This window comes from Lingula anatina, chromosome 4, assembly GCF_051362555.1.
Source record: "Lingula anatina isolate TDL-2025a chromosome 4, LinAna3.0, whole genome shotgun sequence".
Lineage (NCBI taxonomy): Eukaryota > Metazoa > Brachiopoda > Lingulata > Lingulida > Lingulidae > Lingula > Lingula anatina.
In genome coordinates this window covers 2,656,816-2,677,216 of record NC_141770.1, presented here as the reverse complement: position 1 = coordinate 2,677,216, position 20,401 = coordinate 2,656,816, and the positions used below count along the sequence as shown (strand labels likewise).

At 38.4% G+C, this 20,401-nt stretch overlaps 1 protein-coding gene across 1 annotated transcript; it reads right to left on the bottom strand.

Moving 5' to 3' along the window:
• Positions 1 to 1,814: 1,814 nt before the first annotated feature.
• LOC106158370 (oncoprotein-induced transcript 3 protein-like) lies at positions 1,815 to 18,366 on the bottom strand. Its single transcript, XM_087012273.1, has 12 exons — positions 18,271 to 18,366; positions 10,984 to 11,061; positions 10,203 to 10,242; positions 8,513 to 8,682; positions 6,497 to 6,713; positions 5,185 to 5,313; positions 4,835 to 4,963; positions 4,508 to 4,636; positions 4,180 to 4,311; positions 3,386 to 3,977; positions 2,714 to 2,980; positions 1,815 to 2,460 (listed from the first exon to the last, which is right to left on the bottom strand). Exons 1-11 carry the CDS (start codon positions 18,343 to 18,345, stop codon positions 2,722 to 2,724), a joined length of 1,950 nt encoding a protein of 649 aa, XP_086868399.1. The 5' UTR covers positions 18,346 to 18,366; the 3' UTR covers positions 1,815 to 2,460; positions 2,714 to 2,721.
• Between the last annotated feature and the right edge of the window lie 2,035 nt (positions 18,367 to 20,401).

Here is a 20,401-nt window from a genome sequence, read left to right as displayed (position 1 = left end):
GGGAAGGTGTTGAAGATATTTAATGGGGGGGGGGGGGGTCCTTAGATAACCTTTTCCCCCAAAACTGTGTCAAAACCACCTACAAACATGCTTATGCATCTTAAAAACAAACTACAAAAAACCACATTAGGCTATCTCTATTATCAGAGCTGCTACTTGGGTTTTAGTATTTTGGAGAAAATCGTTAGAAATACTTAAACTCCGTATTTTGTAAGATATGATAGTTTTTCATATATCAATGTTTATGCTTACATTTTAACACAAATTTCATTGTGACTAACAATTCTGACACAAAGACGGACTAAATACATATGAAAACTAAACTGAATGCTCTAACACCTAGATAATAATTCATAATAAGTTCAAAATACAGGAATTCAATTAGAATTCAATTCACTAAGAATTCAATGCTTTAAGGAAGCTTACAGATATCAAACCAGTACCAAAATCCAACCGAGTTATCAGTCTAAACGATATTTGACTTGTGGCCCTGACTCAGGGGCGGATCCAGAGATATTTTCTGACAGTCTTCCAAATTATCTTTGTTGATCCATCCTCCATTTTTGACCGTCTTCCGACAGAAAAAAACAGATACCCGTCAATGTAAACTTGAAAATTTGACTCCGGTGCCTATGAAAATTTTGGGAAAATTAGTCTTAAATTTTATTAAAGAAATTGTGCCGAAAACTTTGTACCCACTGCAATTTGCTTATCAATCTAACAGTAATGTTGAAGATGAGATTAATTTGTGCCTACACACTGTACTACAACACTTAGATAACAAAAACTTTTATGCAAGGATTTTATTTATTGACTACAGTTCAGCTTTTAACACAATTGTTCCAAAAAAACTATATTTGAAACTTTTAAACCATCTTAAGCTACCTGTTCTTATTTGTGATTGGATTTTAGACTTTCTTTTAGATAGAAGACAATCTGTTAAAGTCGGCTCTTTTAGCTCAAAAATAACTTAAATACCGGTGCACCACAGGGATGCGTCCTTTCACCTTGTCTTTACTCCCTTTTTACCTATGATTGCACTAGTGCAAGCGAAGGGAAATCCTCTCATGAAATTTGCGGTTGATACTACGCTTGTGGGGCTAGTTACTGATAATGACGAGAGTACATATAGAGAATCTGTTGAGTCTGTGTTAAGCTGGTGCGAGAGAAATGATCTTATCTTGAACGTAGCTAAAACCAAAAAAATGGTGGATTTTAGAAGGAATCAGAATGTAAAGGTACCATTCACCATTGGTAGTGTTGAAGTTAGTAGGGTAGAGGAATTTAAACTACTTGGTATACACCTTAACAGTAAATTGAATTGGAAAGATAACACCGCGAAGAATGTAAAGAAGGCACGACAAAGAGTGTATATTTTTAAGATCATTGAAAACTTTTACTGATAGCATGCCTATTTTAGTTAAAGGTATAATAACTCTTCGTTTTGGCCAAAAAATGAATTTTCCTGGAGTAAACAACGATTTTCCCATACTTATCAATGGTTAATGAATCCATTTTTACATTCAAAGTTAGTCCCCGTCTTTTTTTTTCTATAAAGTTTTTTTTTTTGTTGTAATCTCTTAAGAGATTATAACAGAGTATATCCATCAATGGAGGTCACGTGCTCTAGAGACAAGCTCAGATATCAGAATAATAGCTATAACTGCCGTTTTTGTGGTAAAATATATTATATTTCTATGTGTTTTTACTGTGAAATATAGATCTCACACGTGACCTCCATTGATGGCTATACTCTGTTATAATCTCTGAAGAGATTTTAACAAAAAAACAAACTTTTTAGAAAAAAAACAGGTAAGTATGGGAAAATTGTTGTTTACTCCAGGAAAATTCATTTTTTGGCCAAAACGAAAAGTTATTATTCCTTTAAGTAAAAAATAATAAATACCCACCAAAATATCACATCCCGGGCGGAAACCCACGTCAACTGATGTCCAAGTTAAAGTATATACCCTTTGCAGCTAACTCCGCCCTTCATCACTTATTTCCTAAATTGTCCCTCCCACTAAGGTTTGCTTCCTTCGAGCCTGTCTTCATTATGATATGCAATTTCGTGTCTGGATGTCGTTATAGAAATGAATTTCCGTCGTTATGGTAAAAATAAACAAAAGGAACTGATTTTATAGATCCTTTTCTCACATAACTTTGTTGGAGATCATAGACTCAAAAACTTCCCATACTGTGAAAACATCCAGTTAAACCAAAGACATAACACGTTTAGTCAGTTGCTCTGCTTTTAATGATAAGCGCAATTCAGAATGTGCACAAAAGCGGATTAAGATATATGCGTAGAATAATACAAGTTTTACACTCCACTAGTTGCACAAGTTTAAGGTTGGTGTGAAAATCGAATTATATCGGTTGAAATCGCATGTCCCATGTCCAATTGTCGAGTTGAGATTTCGATCTTCGTGAGAGTTGAGGACATTTGCTGACGCAGGTCTGTAAAAGATGTGTTAATGAAAAATTTAATAAAGAAGATGCCAGGACACTTCAACTCAAACAAATATATATTCAACAGACATACACCAAATTAAAAAAATGTGCTTTCCCTGCATTTAGAATGAAATGTAGGTCTGTATGCAAATTTGAAATCATGTAATTATCCTTGATTAAAATGTGTATTATTTGTAATAATTACCAATAAAAATTAGGTTAAAACACAAGATTGGAACATTCATGGAAAATGACTTACAAAAGCCGTCAGTAAACGATATAATGGAACGGTCCTTCAGATATCTGGAAATCGTCGACAGATCCCGCTTGTCTCTTCCCTGTGTTATCATCTTGCACGCAGCTCTTGGTACAGTGTGACGTCATATCCGCAGTGTGGCAGACGACCACTTTGCAGTGGAGATAAATCTCAGGTAAAGCTTTCAAGAATTGGAAGGCCCGGATGCTCAACCGGATCTCCCTTGGATCCTGACTCGGGAGGAACTTGACTGCCGATGTAACTGAACATCTGAATGGAAGGAACGGCAAGTTATTTTACTACCGGTATATATGACGCTCATTTGATTATAATATGAAGATGACTTCTGATTGGGAAAGGATCAGTTGACTAGTTCTTAAGACACAAAAAGTTGGCCTATTATCAAATCTAATAATAATAATAAAACACACACACACTCACACACACAAAAGTGAGCTTACTCGTTAAAACATCCCAAATTGAGGTTATGAGCGAATCATTTTTGGACGGAACTTAAGATACTGTATGTAGGACCATGAAAACACGAAGAAAAACTATAAAAACTCTGATAACCACGGATATCCATTATTGCATTTTTGCATTGATCTGTATGAATGTACAGCTTAAATATTTTGTCATTACATTTTGTGTCCTATGCGTAACACAGGCATTTACCCGTTAATGATGAAGTTGAACTGGAGGAAGTCGAAGGGGCTGGAAGAGGGTGTAGCCTTGCACGTGTCCACGAACAGTTTCACAGCCGGGGACGTCGTGTTCACGCTCAGCACGAAATACATCTGGTCACGAATCTTCACGGACACAGGATAGTCCTTTTCGGAGTATGGAGTCGAAAAATTATCGGTTTGGAACTGTTGGATGTTGAACGCCAAGTTCCCTCGACCCTTTTCCTTGAATCTCAATTTCTCTACAACTGGCTTGAAGCTTCCGGCAATCCAGTGGTCCCTTGCATACTTGCACTCAAATGGAATCTCGACCGTGCCGGCCCAAGTGACGACACCACTCATTAGAGAGAGGTAGTTGGGCCTGGTAGACACGATGTTGGAATACACGACCGAGGAGTTGGTGAAATTCATGATCGTGCCACAGCCGTGCAGGGGCGCCCTGAACGTGATGAAGGTATGGTTGCCTGTGCCTTGGCAGGAAGGGTCCGTCAACTGGAGCTGGCTCTCGTTAAGACCATGGAATGCCGAACGAAGCAGGTCCAACTGCAGGTGTTGGTCGGTGCAGGTTACGTTGACATCGGGAGCTGACGTAGCATAAATGTAGATGTTTAAATTTAATGACATAAAAAGGTACGCCCAGTTAGACAAACATTTTACCATTGTCTTTGTAATGAGTATCTATATCATATTCCCCCAAATATCTCCTATTATTGCTCATTGATCAAGGTACCGTATTTGGCGATGTTAAACAAATTTAAAAAAGAAATACTGCAAGCGTTCACTGACATTCACATGTTTTTCCATCTTGCCTCAACACCAGATCATTCACTGGACACTGACAGTGGCTGTGGTCATCGTAATCTCTATGGACACAGAAATGGCTACAGCCACCGTTATCTACTCTGCACTCGTCTCTAACTGAAGTGAAATCGGAGAAAACTTTTAAAGCAAGAGTTATCTGAAAAAATAAATGAAAAAGATGATAAAATGAATTAAGAAATGACCCAAAGTCAATGCACTTAGCTGGTTGTAATGCACGAATGAATGCCAGCTCTCCTAAATGATCGGCTGTGTTTCTATTTTTTTTACTTAATTAAAAAAAGATTAGACTTACTACAGGCGCGCTTGTTACTTCCCACCACAAAGCCCTTCGGACACGAGCAGACGACAGTGAATGTAGAGTTATCCATGGAGCAGTTGTCCGAACATCCACCATTGTTTTCAAGACACAGATTGTGAAACTCTGAAATGGCATAATTGGTAACATTCTCTCTCTCTCTCTCTCTCTCTTTCTCTTTGTGAGTTACTGTACGTGTGGATAAAAACGCGCGATTATTTACATTGGATATTTATCTAAGTTTGTAAACACATTCCCATTACTATACCCTTTAAGGCTTAACTTACTGTGACATACACCCGGTCTTTTGGAACAGTCACGTACCGCACGTCCTTTGGTCCTTTCCCAGACGGAAACCCTTTGGACACGAACACACAGCTTTGAATGTAGAGTTATCCATGGAGCAGTTGTCGGAACATCTACCGTTATTGTCCAGACACAGGTCGCGATACTCTGAAATTACATAATTGGCGAACTCTCTCTCTCTCTGTCTGTGTGTATGTGTGTGTTCGTGAGAAGTTTTATTCATAGCCCCATACGCGTTAAACTGGAAATGTTTCTAAGATTGTAAACGCATTTCATTATTCTTTCAATGAATTTTTATTTACGACCTAGTAAGTCGATACAACAAACAGGTTTTACGGTGCTTCCATTCTTTTGGAACAGCCACGCACCGCACGTCCTTCGATCCTTTCCAAGAGGAAAACCACTTGGACACGAACACGCAGGTTTTAATGTAGTCTTATCTATGTAGCAGTAGTGGGAACATCCACCGTTTTCATCAAAACACAGGTCGTGATATTCTAAAATGAAAACACAACACCTTTGAGCCTCAGGTTTACTGCCCTAGCTTAATAATTCTAAATATTCAATTTGTCATTCAGCCTGCACTGCACCTTAATACAACTTATTAATAGTAAATGTATTTACTTTGTAACGCTGATATCACGTAGGCTATATCAACGGATGCGTGTCGCACAAGATGAAAAATACATATTTTGTATGGTTTCATTTTGCATTTTTATATATCTCTACAAATATTCAATTATCATTTAGCCTGCACCTCGACCACTTCACGTGCTAAGCAAATAGATTTTTAGCTATTTCTTCTTAAAGAATCAAATGTTCATTGGAGCTTGATGGTCCAGAATTGTTATTTGCAATATTTGAAGTCCAGCATTACGGCATTTATTGGAGAAATGCATGTGTGACTTAATATGACAAATAGAAATATACCTTTTAAAAAATAGACTGGACAATTTTCGTTTTATTCAGAAGAAAAAAAAGGAATGCATGTATGATAGCCGAAAGACCCCTAACATAGCAATTTTGACGCGATAGTTACGAAAAGTAAACTTATGTTTCACTTATAATTTTGAAATGATAGAATGTTCCTTAGCCTTCAAAATCGATAATCTTGTTACTAGTAATAATATTGGTTTATTCATAGATTTTTTTGGGATTTAAGTCGCCTGTGAATTTACCTAATTACGAAATAAATACTGACAACAAGAATTAAATGCCCATTTTTTTACACCTTTCGCTAAATTTAGTAAACCTATTGATGTCACGGCCTATTGGTTTTAAAGGACGACCACCCTGAAATAAACCGCCATACATTTGTCTAACATAGCACAGTGTCAAACCGAGTAAAGATTGCCGAGGGAATAAATGTTACTTTATACAAGGAGTTCTGGAACTCCTAGCTTTATAAGCCTCTTTTCAGAATCAGCGTCTACTCTATAGAGGATAATGTATTCTGTGTTTAGGATTTTAAAAAACCAACTGGGCGTAACTGCGTACTGTTTACTTACCCTCTAACAGTACTATTGACTTTTCACTAGATATACAAGGGATGCGTACTTTCTTCTGTGTAAATTAGGTATGGAATTAGTTACTCAACTGTACTATAGTAGTGTTAATTTTCAAATTAAATTAAAATATTTTATCAGACATCGTGTATGCGATGCATTTTGAGACACTTACCACCACAATAAGCCATAAAGCATCTTGGTGCATTTTGTAATAAGTACACATAGAATCCCGCCGAGCACATCTTCACTAGGACTGGAAATGACAAACTACAACAGCCATTATGGTGGCTCACGCATGTCTTGCTACTGACCACGCCATCTCCTATTGCTGGGTGTTTACCGTTCAACCACATGGGAGCATTAGTTCCGCATGTGAAGGGCTCTGGGCACTGTAAATGAGGCAATTTAAAAAGTACAATAAAGAGGTATATGAAAGATACTTAAAAATATGACTTATATTTGCTCATCGGTTATGTTTATTAACATACTTTATACTTTTATTCCATCAGTCATATTGATTTGCCTTTGATATAATAGTTTTATTAGTTCTAGCACATTTTCACAAAGACTATGACCAAACAGTTACCAACAGTAACCTAATAGTAAATATTCTGCATGTTCAAGACTGAAAAAGTGAGATACATGATATGGAATGTGTATATACTGGGTATGTCCTTTAACAGCATTACTAGTTTACCCTCGTCTTCTCCCCTCGTCTTCTCCCCCCCCCCCCCTCTCTCTCTCTCTATCATTATACTGTATGTGTGTGTGTGTTTTGAGTACTTAAGTGTGGTGTGACCAAGTTGAACGTGTAGTGAAAACCGTAATGGTATACTGTCAGTAATTCTGATATAGTCTAGAAAAGGCCAAGCCAGAATTGTCTTTCCTCAGTGTACCTACACTGATGCTCATAAGTTAAGCAACACTTTCTTATTTCTCGAATTTCTCAGCAACCAAAATTTTTATTGATGCAAAATTTGTACAGTAGCTAGATATTTCTTTTGTTTTTACTTTGACTTACTGGACCGTGACATTAGAGTACTATTTACTGTTGGACGCGAAAGAATATGCAATGGGGGTGCCACTTGCGAAAAACACAGTTTGGCCATGCCATGAGGAGCTTCCAGTTTGGCTAGTTTCATGGGCACAATTTGTTATTTTGGACCAACCAATGGTTAGAAGGGGACTCAACGAGGTAATCAGATGGCAAATAATGGGAAGTCATCGTGCTGGGGTGCACCAAGTCAAGTGTCCAAGCTGGTAGCAAAATGGCGCCAAACTCGTATATATTGGACAAGCCTCTTTCTGGTAGACCAATATTAACCGACGCAAGAGATGAAGATATCTGGTTCGATTATGCCACCAGGACTAGTTTATATCAGCCAAACAATGAAAAATTGCCACCGTACGTCATTCAAGGGAGGTGCCCTGGTCAACAATACAGAGACGAAATACCATTGGGGTGCATACAATCACACATTCAAGCAAATCCAGAAAGAAAAACCATTTTGGTGCAGGACAATGCGCCCATCCAGAAAGCATGGTCCGTGCAAGACGCGCTGCAACAGCGCGGTATCCCACATTTGGATTGGCTTGCATATTTATCAATTCTCAATGTAATAGAACATGCTTAGGATATGATTGACAGGGCAGTAAATGAGAGACAAACTCCAGTTAGAAACATTAGAGAGGTCCAGCATGCAGTAACTGAAGAAGGGAACCGGCTCCCAAAGCAAGATTGGCAGAATTTGGTGGCAAGTTGCAGGAGACAATGTGAAGCTGTTGTTCAAAACCAGGGAAAGCACACCCGATATTTATTGCATAATAGACGATTAATCATCTATTATCTACAGTCTTCTTTTATTAAAACTAATTCTTAAATGATCGAACTTTATTTTTTCATAATAAGCTGTTTTAATCAGCACGTACTTTTTGCTGTGTGAGCATACTTTTTTGACACATGGTTTGGCATATTTTAGTACCGTTTGGTTAATAATGTTATTTTGATTATTACAGTAAGCTGTGTGGTGTATTTCTTTAACCGAAATATTCAACTTGAATAAGTTATTTATAAAATATGAAAGAAATATGCATAATCCCACCAACAAATGAAATAATGATCATGATAGAAGAAACTTCTGAAAAAATCGGGGTGTTGCTTAACTTATGAGCATCAGTGTATACTGACCTTGTCTAGCATTCTATTCCCAGCATTGCCTTTGAATCTGAACCACCCAGGGAAGTTAATGTCAGTCCATCCTGCTTTATCACAATGTATTTTCCCATTTTTATCCGTGCCTTTTGTATTGTTCACGCTTCTCCAGTCCTGGTCCAGAACGTCGTGAGTCACACAGGGATCTTCGACAGATTTTTTTAAAAATGTGTCAATACAAGCACAGATGGTTACCTAAATATATCTCTACGTCCACGACACTGGGTAACGGCATTGGGACTTGGGCAGCAAAATTTCAACATGGCGTCAATCGCGTGAGCACGCTTTCCGCTTAGAACATGCATCGTATTTTGCTTTTTATTCAAAAATATTGGAAAATGTAACACTAAACACATAAAAAAGAGTACACTTAACTTCGTAGAGTTACTTGACACGATGGAGAATAGGCTACAGTGAAAAGGTTAGTGTCAAGTTAGCTCTGAAGCTCAGGGTGTAGAGTAGGGAAACACGCCGCAATCCTGAATCGGCTGTTAAACAGCGACGACATGAAATACTCTCTCGTGAGCACGCTTTCAGCTTATAATATACATCGTATTTTGCTTTATATTCATAAAACTTGGAAAATGTAACAGTAAACACATAAAAAAGTTATCAGGGAAGAGTACACTTAACTCCACGGAGTTGGGTAAGCGCCATGCGATCCCAGAATCAGCGGTTAAACAGCGATGGCGTGAAAGCGTTTTTCGTGCATTACAAGCAAAAAAGTGGGAACCGGATAGATCTATAGCTAATTTAATTAGCCTCATTTAATATTCATGTGACCGGGTCATTACGTCATCAATAAAAATCTCCACTATTTGGCCGAAGCTGAATGGGGAAACGAAACTACACTCTAGCTGTGACTCATGCCTGTCTGAAGGGACCGAAACAGGATTGGGTCATAACATTTGTGCTTAAACGCTCAGATGACAGGATTTCCTTACACATTGTTGTTTTATGAAAAGCAGAGTGTATATCAGGTATTTAAATCCCAAGATTGAAATTTGTATTGTTCACGTGTATGGGATATAATACTGTGTACTGAAGTGGAAATCGGAAACGAAAGTAATGCACAACAAACCGCTCTCTTCACGCATCATAATTTGCGACGGAGAGAAATTTTTGTATTTCTCTAGAGTGTTTGCCGTAAATGATCCCTGAGAGGGCCAAAAAACATGATAATACTATTCTGAGAGCTTTCTTTTCCATAACGCACAGCTGTAAAACAGTCTCACATGTCTGTATCTAAGATTTAAGCGCTGTTTTAGTATTATTTTCAGCTAAGAATTAAAAAGTTTTAAATACACAGCGATGTTTGGAAACACACAATTGTTTGTTATATTAAAACAACCCATCCCTTTTCAAGTGAAAGCAGCCCCATTGTAATCCAACACATAGGAATTCTTTGACAGACTTTCAAATACGATAACCCATTGTTGTTACCCAGTATCGTGGACGTGAAGATATATATTCCTATTATCTATACTGTATGGTAAGTAATTAAAACGCGTAAGTATTACGTTTTTGATGAAACTAAATGAGTGGAAAAGGGTGTCACTTTAAGGAATAGAAATCCGTAGGCAAACGTTCAAAGCCGTATTTTACCTGCAATGCACAGGTTTTATATAATGATATGATATTTGGACTAGCTGTTTGTATTATTTACCAAAGGCTCGTTGGTAAGGGTGGATATCTTCCTTCCCTTCCTAAAAAATGAACGTTTCAACTATGTACATTATATGAATAGATGAGCAAACACAAAAACAGGCGCACGCGTACACACCGAAATCATATGATTTGCAAATTTTAATTTCATATCATATCAAAATTATGATAATGCTAAAAAAAACTAAATAGCAAAGCAGGTCATCCATTGCCTTAGAGGGGGTAATGAAGCTAGATTGACTGCATTCCCATAGATTTAGATCGATCCATCTAGATCGACCTAACTCCCTGGGGGTTCACGCTAAATTGCTGTCAGCCGAGCGCCCACGAAAGTTAATTACCTCCTTACAGCTTTTAGTAGGCGGGACGGACATTTAAGCCGGCTAAGCTGACAGTAATCTAGTGAGACTCCCCACAGGGATAGATCGATCTAAAATCTGTGGGAATAGGTTCTTGGAGGGTGGGGGATATGAAGCTAGAGTATTGAAACACATGTATGCCAAGAGCACATGCTATAGTAGGGTAGACACAAGGATTGAACAGTTCAACTCTTTTTGCTTGTAATAATGCTTTTCTTTTCGGTTGGGGGGGGGGGGGCGAGAGTTGAGGGGTACGACCAAAAATATGTGTGTGCAGGCGCGCGCGTGTGTGCAAATCAACATAACTTTGTCAAGGCCTTGTTTATCGCAGTGTAACAGTCTACATGTACCACATTTCACAATACTACGGTAGATACTGTATACCAGTAAATTCTAATTTACCAAAAAATATGAAAGCATTACCTCTGATAGGGAACCCTGCAAAACCGCGCACAAAATACAACAGAAGCAAATCAGCCACATCCTCTTGTATCTCCAGTACTGAAAGAAATGGAGGGTTGCCTTTAAACTTAACGGCTCTCGTGCAACGCAAGTCTCTCTTGCAAAATTTGGAGTTCGCAGACAGCCCGTATCCACGTACGGAGGATGTTGGACATGTCCAAAAGATTCTACGAATAATCTGCGAACAGCGAGTCCGCAAACGTACATTGCTTCACTCGCAAGGAGTTCGCAATCGTGACGTGCGTGACGTGCGTGGTCCAAGACGCACGTCGCAGGCAATGAAGGAACAAATGTCTTTTGCGTGTTCAGTACGGCGCACACCCTCACAACTAACAATCAAAGTCGAAAGCACCTCGGAAGTGCATCGCACGTGCGTCACGCCTACGCTAGGAGAACAAAAGGTGTACTCACGACGCACGGTAGTTAAAGAAGATCGTGCAACCTGTGCAACAATTTTCAAAAATTTCGAATTTTGCTTAATTCAGCTTCTAATATGTCTCCAAAAGACAAGAAAAAACCTTAAATAGCAGGAAAGAAGGTAGAAGGAAGAAGAAAGAAGGAGAGAACAGTAGACAAAACTGGCGTACGCGGTTAGTACGTCATCACAAGTGTATGAGGCAAGTGTGAAGCAAAATGGAAACTACTTTCGCCGTGCGTTGCTTTCTCTTCAATAGTGGTGAGTGCGTGCCACGTACGTAGGTAGAAGGCAAGCTCAAGAAATGAGTACAATTTCCACGGCCCCTGCACCTTGCAATTAGTGTTCCTGCTTGAAAGGACATCTCATTTGGCCCTTGCAACTCGCAAGGCAGACTTTCGTCTAACTCTACGACCTCCACGGCTTCTACTGCACGCAAAATTCACAAGGGACGTATGTTAAATCCGTGCGTCCGGTTGTGACCGTGGCTTTAGCACAGCACAAAAACAAATCTTTCCGATTTTTCTGCCTCCGCGGAATGATGTCGGAACAGTGCAAGCTGGCCTTTACAACGGGCGACTGAATAACGTTTTTCCGCGCAGGAGTACCCCTTTCTCTTTTACACGGCTGTTAAGATACTTCATGGTATATTACCACTTCATAGGATAAGAATTACTACTTCATGATAGAAGGCGACTTCATTGGTTAAAAAATAAGGACCCTTAGGAGACTTCGTAGTATATTACCACTTCATGGTACATTGTATCCAAACATGTTTCAGTTCTGGTTGGATGTGGAAATTAGGCGTAAAGGTCGATATGAAGTTTCATTCTAGACCATGATTTCCAGAGTGACGCGTGTATTTGAAACGGGGTGTGTGTGTGTGTGTGTTTGTGTGTGTGTGAGTGTGGGGGGGGGGGGAGTAACATTACTCATGATAGTGCGTATTTTATCTCGTTGGAGTTTAATGAAGCTGTTGTTTATTTTCAGATGTTCTCGTAGATACCTGTGAGATTAACTCTATAAATAATGTACTTTATTTCAAGAGCTCCGGTCCAGTGACGGAAAGCATAAAGCTAGTTTTTTGTTTTACCCATTTAGTTTTGAGATTTTTCAGATTTCAGGACGATTAAAAACTGACAATATTTGGACGTTGAATCATGGCGGGTCTAAGGCACTAGATGTATAAGACAAACGAAGTGTATAAATAAACACATTGCCTGCCTTTAAACTAGGGCATAAAACTGACCATGTGTGGTTTGATTGACGGCGCAGGTTTATAGAAGTGGCTAGTACACAGTAGCAAGAATGTATGTCTTTCCACTGTAGGTAGAGAACTCTACTAGGCAGAGAGGTTTTAATTTTGCTCCACACTAGCTGTACATTAATATCTTTAACAAACCGTCTATTTCATTATTCGTGTTATAGAAGTATCTCTTTTGTAACTATGACATAAATGTTATGACTTGCAATAACAAGCTGTAAAAATAGGCTTTTCTATTGATATGCAACATAAATGTTTCGAAAATATCTCGGTCGTTTAAAAAGATTGACCTCCTGGCCTATATACTTAATGAAAACGCTTAGGTCGGAAAGTCTGAAATCTGAATGATTAGAAACGGTCAACTGTCCAGATAGATGTTGGGGAGAATCGTTTAAAAAGATTGACCTCCTGGCCTATATACTTAATGAAAACGCTTAGGTCGGAAAGTCTGAAATCTGAATGATTTGAAACGGTCAACTGTCCAGATAGATGTTGGGGAGAATGAAATACTGGGGATTCATAAAACTGGTGTAGAGCCGCATTTTGCAACTGCAACGCATTTTGCAACCAAAGAAAATCATGAAAACGAATTTTTCAACCGGAACGCATTTTGCAACCAGAGTTTTTTCTTAGTCAATAAATAGCTAGTGTGAATTAAGTTCTATAGAGGTAGAATTGGAATGGGGACGGGGTTGTCTCGGCTAGGTACGCTTACATTGGTCAAGCTTTCCCTGTGGTGGACAATTAATTGTATACATACATAATCTATTTCACATTGTTACTTCCTAAACCATCATAGTTAGGAACTAAGGGGATTAATAAACCTATCATTATAGGAATTTGCAAAGGCTCTTCGGAATTCAATTGTACGTGACTTGGGGTGTGGTCGACCCTGGGGGTGGTCTATTCTAATTTTTACATCGTATTTTATGCTAGGAACATGAAACGTGGCTACATACTATTTCGAATGTGGAAGGGCACTTCGGATTTTTTTTTTTGGGGGGGGGGCGGTTGAGTCTAATTGACATTGTTATTCCTGCTATATCTATATCCTTAGACCAATAAAGCTGGGAATGTAAGGCTATGGGGATTGAAAAATCTGTCTTTGGGGATGTTTATGGGTCCTTCTGGGGTTTTGTGACATTGGGTGTGGCCGTCCCTGGGGAGGTTGATTTTAAATTTTACATCGTTATTCGTGCTTCTACCCTTACGCCATTACAGTTGGGAACATGAAACCTTCCGGGCTGATAAGCTTACCATTGAGGATATGCATAGGTTTCCGGGAATGTTAGTATGATATTTCAGGTGTGGCTATCCCGGGGGGTGGTTGATTCTATTTTTCACAACTTTATTTCTGCCATCTATACCCTTAAATTTTAAGGAACATGAAACGGAGATTGATGAACCAGTCATTTTAATGAATGTGCATGGGTCCTTGAGAAATGTAGAGAACAGCAGAAGCACATACAGAACTAAATGGACTTCCAGCCATATGCATAAATATAGGTCAGGGAATCCAATTAAAAACTAATTCAAGGCCCCACACACTCGATCAAGAATCTTAGCGTTTAACTGCTGTTGTGTCTTAACACAAAACAAAAATGTTTATTTCCCAAGAGCAGTAATAAACATGTGTGTTTTAGGTTAAAGAACAATGGGACTTGGACCCTAGGATTCCTGAGAGTATGGGTTCTTGAATGGGTTTTAATTAACTTGACCTATATTCAAGAATACGACTGAAGGTCTGTTATTTAGTACTGTCTGCTGCTTTCTCTACATTTCCCTTTCCTTCCTAACTCGAAGACAGCCATCAGATTCAGGATGTAGTACTAGCAGGGTCGGTCCAACTCTGCAAGGAATCTTAAATGCAATCTATGGAATCAGTTTCATTGCCTGACAAACCACTAATCACGACACCCCCTAGGGACGGCCACACCCCAAGTCACACTAATGTAGCCCACCCATGCACCAAAGACTCATGTTCCTAATTCGAATGGTCTAGGGGGAGATGAAATAAATTACGGTAATATATATGTGTACCATCCCCAGGGACAGCCACACCCCAGGTCACAAAAAAAAAAAAACCAAAAAAAAACCTGCCTATGCACACCCCGACAGTTTAGTTTCCACAACCTAAAGACCTATGGGTATATAGCAGAAAATACAATTTAAAGATAATAATCAACCACCCCTAGGTCGCCAAAGTCACCAAAAATCCGAAGGACACGTGAAAACCCCTAATGGCAAGTTTAAATATCCCCAACGTCTCATGTTCCTCACTTTAATGGATAGAGGATACCAGTAACAACGATATAAAAATATATATAACCCCCCAAAGGACTGCAAAGTCCCACTACTAAAGGTCTACGGGTAGATAGCAGAAATTACGATGTAAAAATTAAAATCAACCACAATAACAATCAACCACAATTCTGAATAAATATCTACCATGGCCCATAGGAGCCTACGCGTGCGTCTTTTAGACGCCCCTTTACATGCGAAAACGACAAGGCCTATGCCGAGTTCGTCTTTTACTACAGAGCTTTGAGAGCCGAAAATGACATGGCTGTGTCTTTTTTGCCACTTACTGAACGCGTTAGATGCGAGGTTGACACGACCCATGGCGCGTTCGTCTCTCAAATGATACTGTTATAAAACATGAAATAGGCATAACGTGTGATTTTCGCAGCTGAATAAGTAGACCCTTATAAACGAAGTTGACGTAACTTGAGAGTCATGTCGCTTTCAACTCTTACAAACCTCCAACAAAATCTATCTCCACACAGACGCGCGCGACATCTACTATTGGACATGGGTCAGTTGAAACCCTATTAACCTAAAGGGCTCATGTTACTTTCAGCCAACTCTTATATGTCAAATCCAATTAATTTGAAACAGTGTTGTGCTGTCCCAAAACATTTTTTTCATTTGAATCCCATCATAATTAAGTGCTATCTAGATAACAGTGTGGCTAATTGCTTGTAATAATTATATGGCCTCATATTCTTATTTTCAAGGATTCAAATATAAAGGGTTTTAAGACGGTCCTTCTGTTTCAAATTAATTGGCTGAAAGTAACATGAGCCATTAAGGTTAATGTCGCTTTCAACTGACCCATGTCCAATAGTACATGTCGCGCGCGTCTGTGTGGAGATAGATTTTGTTGGAGGTTTGTAAAAGTTGAAAGCGACATGACTCTAAGGTCACGTCAACTTCGTTTATAAGGGTCTACTTATTCAGCTGCGAAAATCACACGTAATGCCTATTTCATGTTTTATAACAGTGTCTTTTGAGAGACAAACGCGACATGGGTCGTGTTAATCTCGCATCTCTGGAGTTCAGTAAGTGGCGAAAGAGGCCATGCCATTTTCGGCTCTCAAAGCTCTGTAGTAAAAGACGAACTCGGCATAGGCCTTGTCGTTTTCGCATGTAAAGGGGCGTAGGCTCCTATGGGCCATGGTAAATATCAATCTACAAGCCTGTTGATCTCGCAGATCAACTACGTTAGTTAGGCTGCTAAACAACGAGTAGGCCTACCCCCCCCCCCCCCCCCCCGAACGCCTTATTAACAGGTTTCCAAATGCAGACAGTGCCGCAGATATTACTTCCGGGTCAAATGAGAGCCAGCCAAGGGCACATTTCGGGGACACCATTGATCACATCAAGATGGACATTCACAGGTGTAGGACCAGAACAGAGCATCTCGGAAACCAAGGGACAGACGTAAATCATTACACTTGCGCGTGTCTTTCCTCATGGAAAAATTTGTCTTATAATCCAGTAACCTACGGGTAAATTATGTTTTCATAGCCTGGTTTACCTGATCCATTAGTTTTATGCATCAAGCGGATCTGGGAAGGGAGGGCACAGGGGGTCTGGGCCCCCTTTTCTTCAACGCTGACCATAATGTCCCATCATGTACTGATTTCTACAAATACTGGATCCTCACCTACATACGCCTGTGTATTTAAAAATTACTCGGAACATGCATCCAATACCACTAAAGAAACCCTATTCAGTCATACAAGTGAATTAAAACGTACAGTTTACCTATTTTGGATAATATTTACAGTACAAAAACATTATATTTCAAAAACGTTCTCTCTCATAGCGTTGGGCCAACAACAGGTACTATTTCACCATTATCCCATGAAGTCGCAGGCAGTATCTTATGTGGAGATGAAGTCGCAATTTATCCTATGAAGTCGATTTGACAGTAAAATCAGAGCATTTATCCCATGAAGTGGTAATATACCAGGCGTAATCTCGTTCGTCTTTCTTCGCGACTGAACAACGTTTTTCCACAGCGGTCCTGCCTTGCTATATATTTTGTGACGGTCGTTATGCATTTTCCTCCAGTTAGGCCTTGGATTGTGACTGACATTTAAGAACATGAGATTTCAATGGAACTGAAAGATTTATATTGTTAATTCCCTTGAAAATTTCATTTTATTATCTTATATACTGTCGGAAGGCGTGATCATCCCGATCATATAACAGGATACCGTGAACTGTCAACATCGTTAACTTCACTCCATCACATTTACAGCTGGACTTATTCGTCCTTGTCTTAGCTGACCTTGTGAGGAAGTTTATTGGAATGTAATTCTGAATAACAAATTAAGAAAATTCATTAGTTCACTAAAGACACAAAACAACTATCACTTTTACTTTAAAACACCGTTTTTCATATTTTGATAAAGTTCGTTACAGTATTGTTATCTATTTAATCTTTTCAGGAATTAATGAACAATAGGTGGATTATGCAGCACTGTTATTGATGTTAATAGGCTAGAACTAATTAATTATTACCCATGGCAACATACCCGGTATACCTTGCAGCTGCCATAAATTCATTTTAATACATTATGTCATACATAGGCTTTTATATAAACATAGTATCACGTTTTTATAATTTTAATTAAATTATTTTAAATTACGATCCATGTCTTGGATCACGACCAAACAACGTTGAGTCAACGACCAAAATACAACGTTGATTCAACGTCACAATATGACGGCGTTTTGATGTGGCTGGATCAACATTGATTTGACGTTGAATTTAGGTAGATCAACCTGTTTTCAACGTTGATCCAATGTCACTGTGCCTGCCGGGGAAGACAACAGCGTCTACTCGTCACTCTAAGAGACCATTCCCACAGATATTTAGATCGGTCTATCCCCCTGGGGTGTCTCATTAAATTGCTGTCAACTTGGCGGCTTAAATGTCTATCACAACTAGTAAAGCTGTTAGGTGTAATTATCTTTACCCTAGCTGATTCGGTAGGCGTGACAGACATTTAAGCCTCTTGAGCTGACAGCAATTTAGCGTGAACCCCCAGGGAGTTAGGTCAATCCAGATGGATCGATCTAAATATGTGGGAATGCAGTCTAATATCTAATCTTACTTTTACTGTCTAAAATATCTTGTAAGTCAAGTATATACAAATATATACTTTACTTTCCATAGTTCAGATGAATACTCTTGTCCTATGACAATAATTATACTCATATTATCAATACAAAGTGAACATTACCGTCACATATCTTAACTTGGAATAATACCTACTTCAAATAGACAGTAACTGCCTCGGCTTGGTTGCAATTCATACAAAAGCAGCAGCGGAGAGAGAGAGAGAAACATATCTGATCTGACTGCGCTGGAGTACCAGATGGCGACCATCATCTTGCCAATCCTTTTGTGGTTGCCATACTCATTAAATACTCAGAACTCTGACATAGTATTTATTACTTAAGCGGCACTTTTGTGTGAATCTGAATCCTATCAGGCTCCATTTTATTAATTGTTCCATTTGAGTTGATCTGAATTCGTTAAATTGAGAAAAAAAGACAGAGATAGAGAGAGGGTAAAAAAGGAGGTTAAACATTTTTAAAATCTGTCCAATAGTCACCTGTCTCACGGCTTATTCCCAATGATACCATAAATGAAAATGGGCCAAGCACTACACATTTTTCCAAAGCTGAACAAGACCAAAAAATTGTACAAACAAAGTAAACTGTTTCTTAACAGTTTAAACACATTTTTACCAATTATTTAGATCGATCCATCCCCCTGGGGTGTCTCATTAAATTGCTGTCAACTTGGCGGATGTTTTGACATCTCTTTAGAAAAGATTTACTTTTGTACCATCACTTTACAAGAAAAAAAAAAGAAGAAATATATTTTCCTGAAGACCAAGGTGGTCGGTCTTAACAAATGCAAGAAAATTTCAACATGATCTTTGGGGGTTAAACAGACCAAATTGCACGAGATTATATAAAAATAGCATCACACAAACTTCGGATAATCATATTATTTTCATAGGACACTCATTTAAATAGTGAAGGTTTTGTATTGTTATGCCAAAATACTACAGTCACATTAGGCATAAGGGACCATTTACAATGAATTTTGTCAACTTAGCTTACACACACTAACTCCACGGGGACTAGCATTGAATACAATCAGAATATAACAGATTACTTGGTAGCATGTCTAACATTGTGTAGAATATAGAAAATTAAAGCTAGTGATTATACGAATACGTTGGTAAAAACTTTTGTGAGCAGTCCCACTCACGAGATGCAGAGCCGCCAATCTGACCTTCAATCAATCATAAACAAAATTGGATAAGTATTTTCAGCTTATCTTATCATTTGCAACTTCACATGCCCTAAATTTTCTTGAATAATCATGATTTATTAAAATGAGCATGGTACAATAGAACATTACTGTATAGCATTTAACGGAAGATAAAATGCAGTCTATGTAATTTATTTAAAAGAACACGGCCTCTGAGAGATCTGGTGCCAGTAATTATACACATGCTTGCAGACGTGGAAACTGCTGCAGAACATGCTAACTTCATAACAATTCAGTTTATGTAATGATAACATTTCTATTACAACGACAGAACAAATATGACATGAACATGTATCAATTCAGAGTTTGTTGTTGTAAGCTGAAATCACAATGGAGTTAATCTCCTCAATGCGCTTTTTGAACACAGCTTACACAAGTGTGCATGGTTTATTTGTTGTCGACATCGACAAATAAATCACGCTATAATATTGTATTATGAATAGTTGCTCAGTAGTTTGATCATTATTGTTATTATTTTATTATTATTATTATTATTATTATTATTTCAACGTTCGCTATAATAGCGGGCGCATACCACTTCTGGGTGCGGTCAGGTTTTTCTCTTCAGAATGTAATAAGGTAAGCTACATAGAACGCTTTTAGATATGTACATTTAGATGTTTATTTATTTCTATATAAAAGATTTGGTAAACCGTCGTCACCTATTTGTAGTTGATTAAGTCAGGTTATATTAGTATAAAGCCATCTTTTTATATCGATATATATATTTAGTCGACATGTACGTTATCCTTTTAGGCAATTGCTTTCCAGGCCGCCACGTTGCCGTGCATGTAATCTTTAAGTTGCCGAATGTTGTGTAAGTACTATAGCTATATATTTAATTACATAGTTTTGTTTTATATTGTCGATATCTGCGTTTAGGTGTTGCTCTCTCTCTCTCTCCATTCTTTATTTTGCATTTGTATGTAAACTTATAGTATGTCAGTTTTTTATATTTGTTATTTCAGTATTGTAATTCATTTATTTCTTATTATTATTCCCTTTTTATTATTTGTTTAGTTTCACCACTACAGAATTCACTACAAGATAGTGCTTC

Excerpts from the sequence above, each read along its gene's own strand:
- LOC106158370 (XM_087012273.1), bottom strand. The coding sequence starts at position 18,345 with ATGTTTCTCTCTCTCTCTCCGCTGCTGCTTTTGTATGAATTGCAACCA. Across the intron at positions 8,683-10,202 it reads CCCTTACCAACGAGCCTTTG|ATCCCTGTGTGACTCACGAC; the intron begins GTAAATAATACA and ends AATCTGTCGAAG. Across the intron at positions 3,978-4,179 it reads AGATGGAAAAACATGTGAAT|CTCCCGATGTCAACGTAACC; the intron begins GTCAGTGAACGC and ends ATGCTACGTCAG.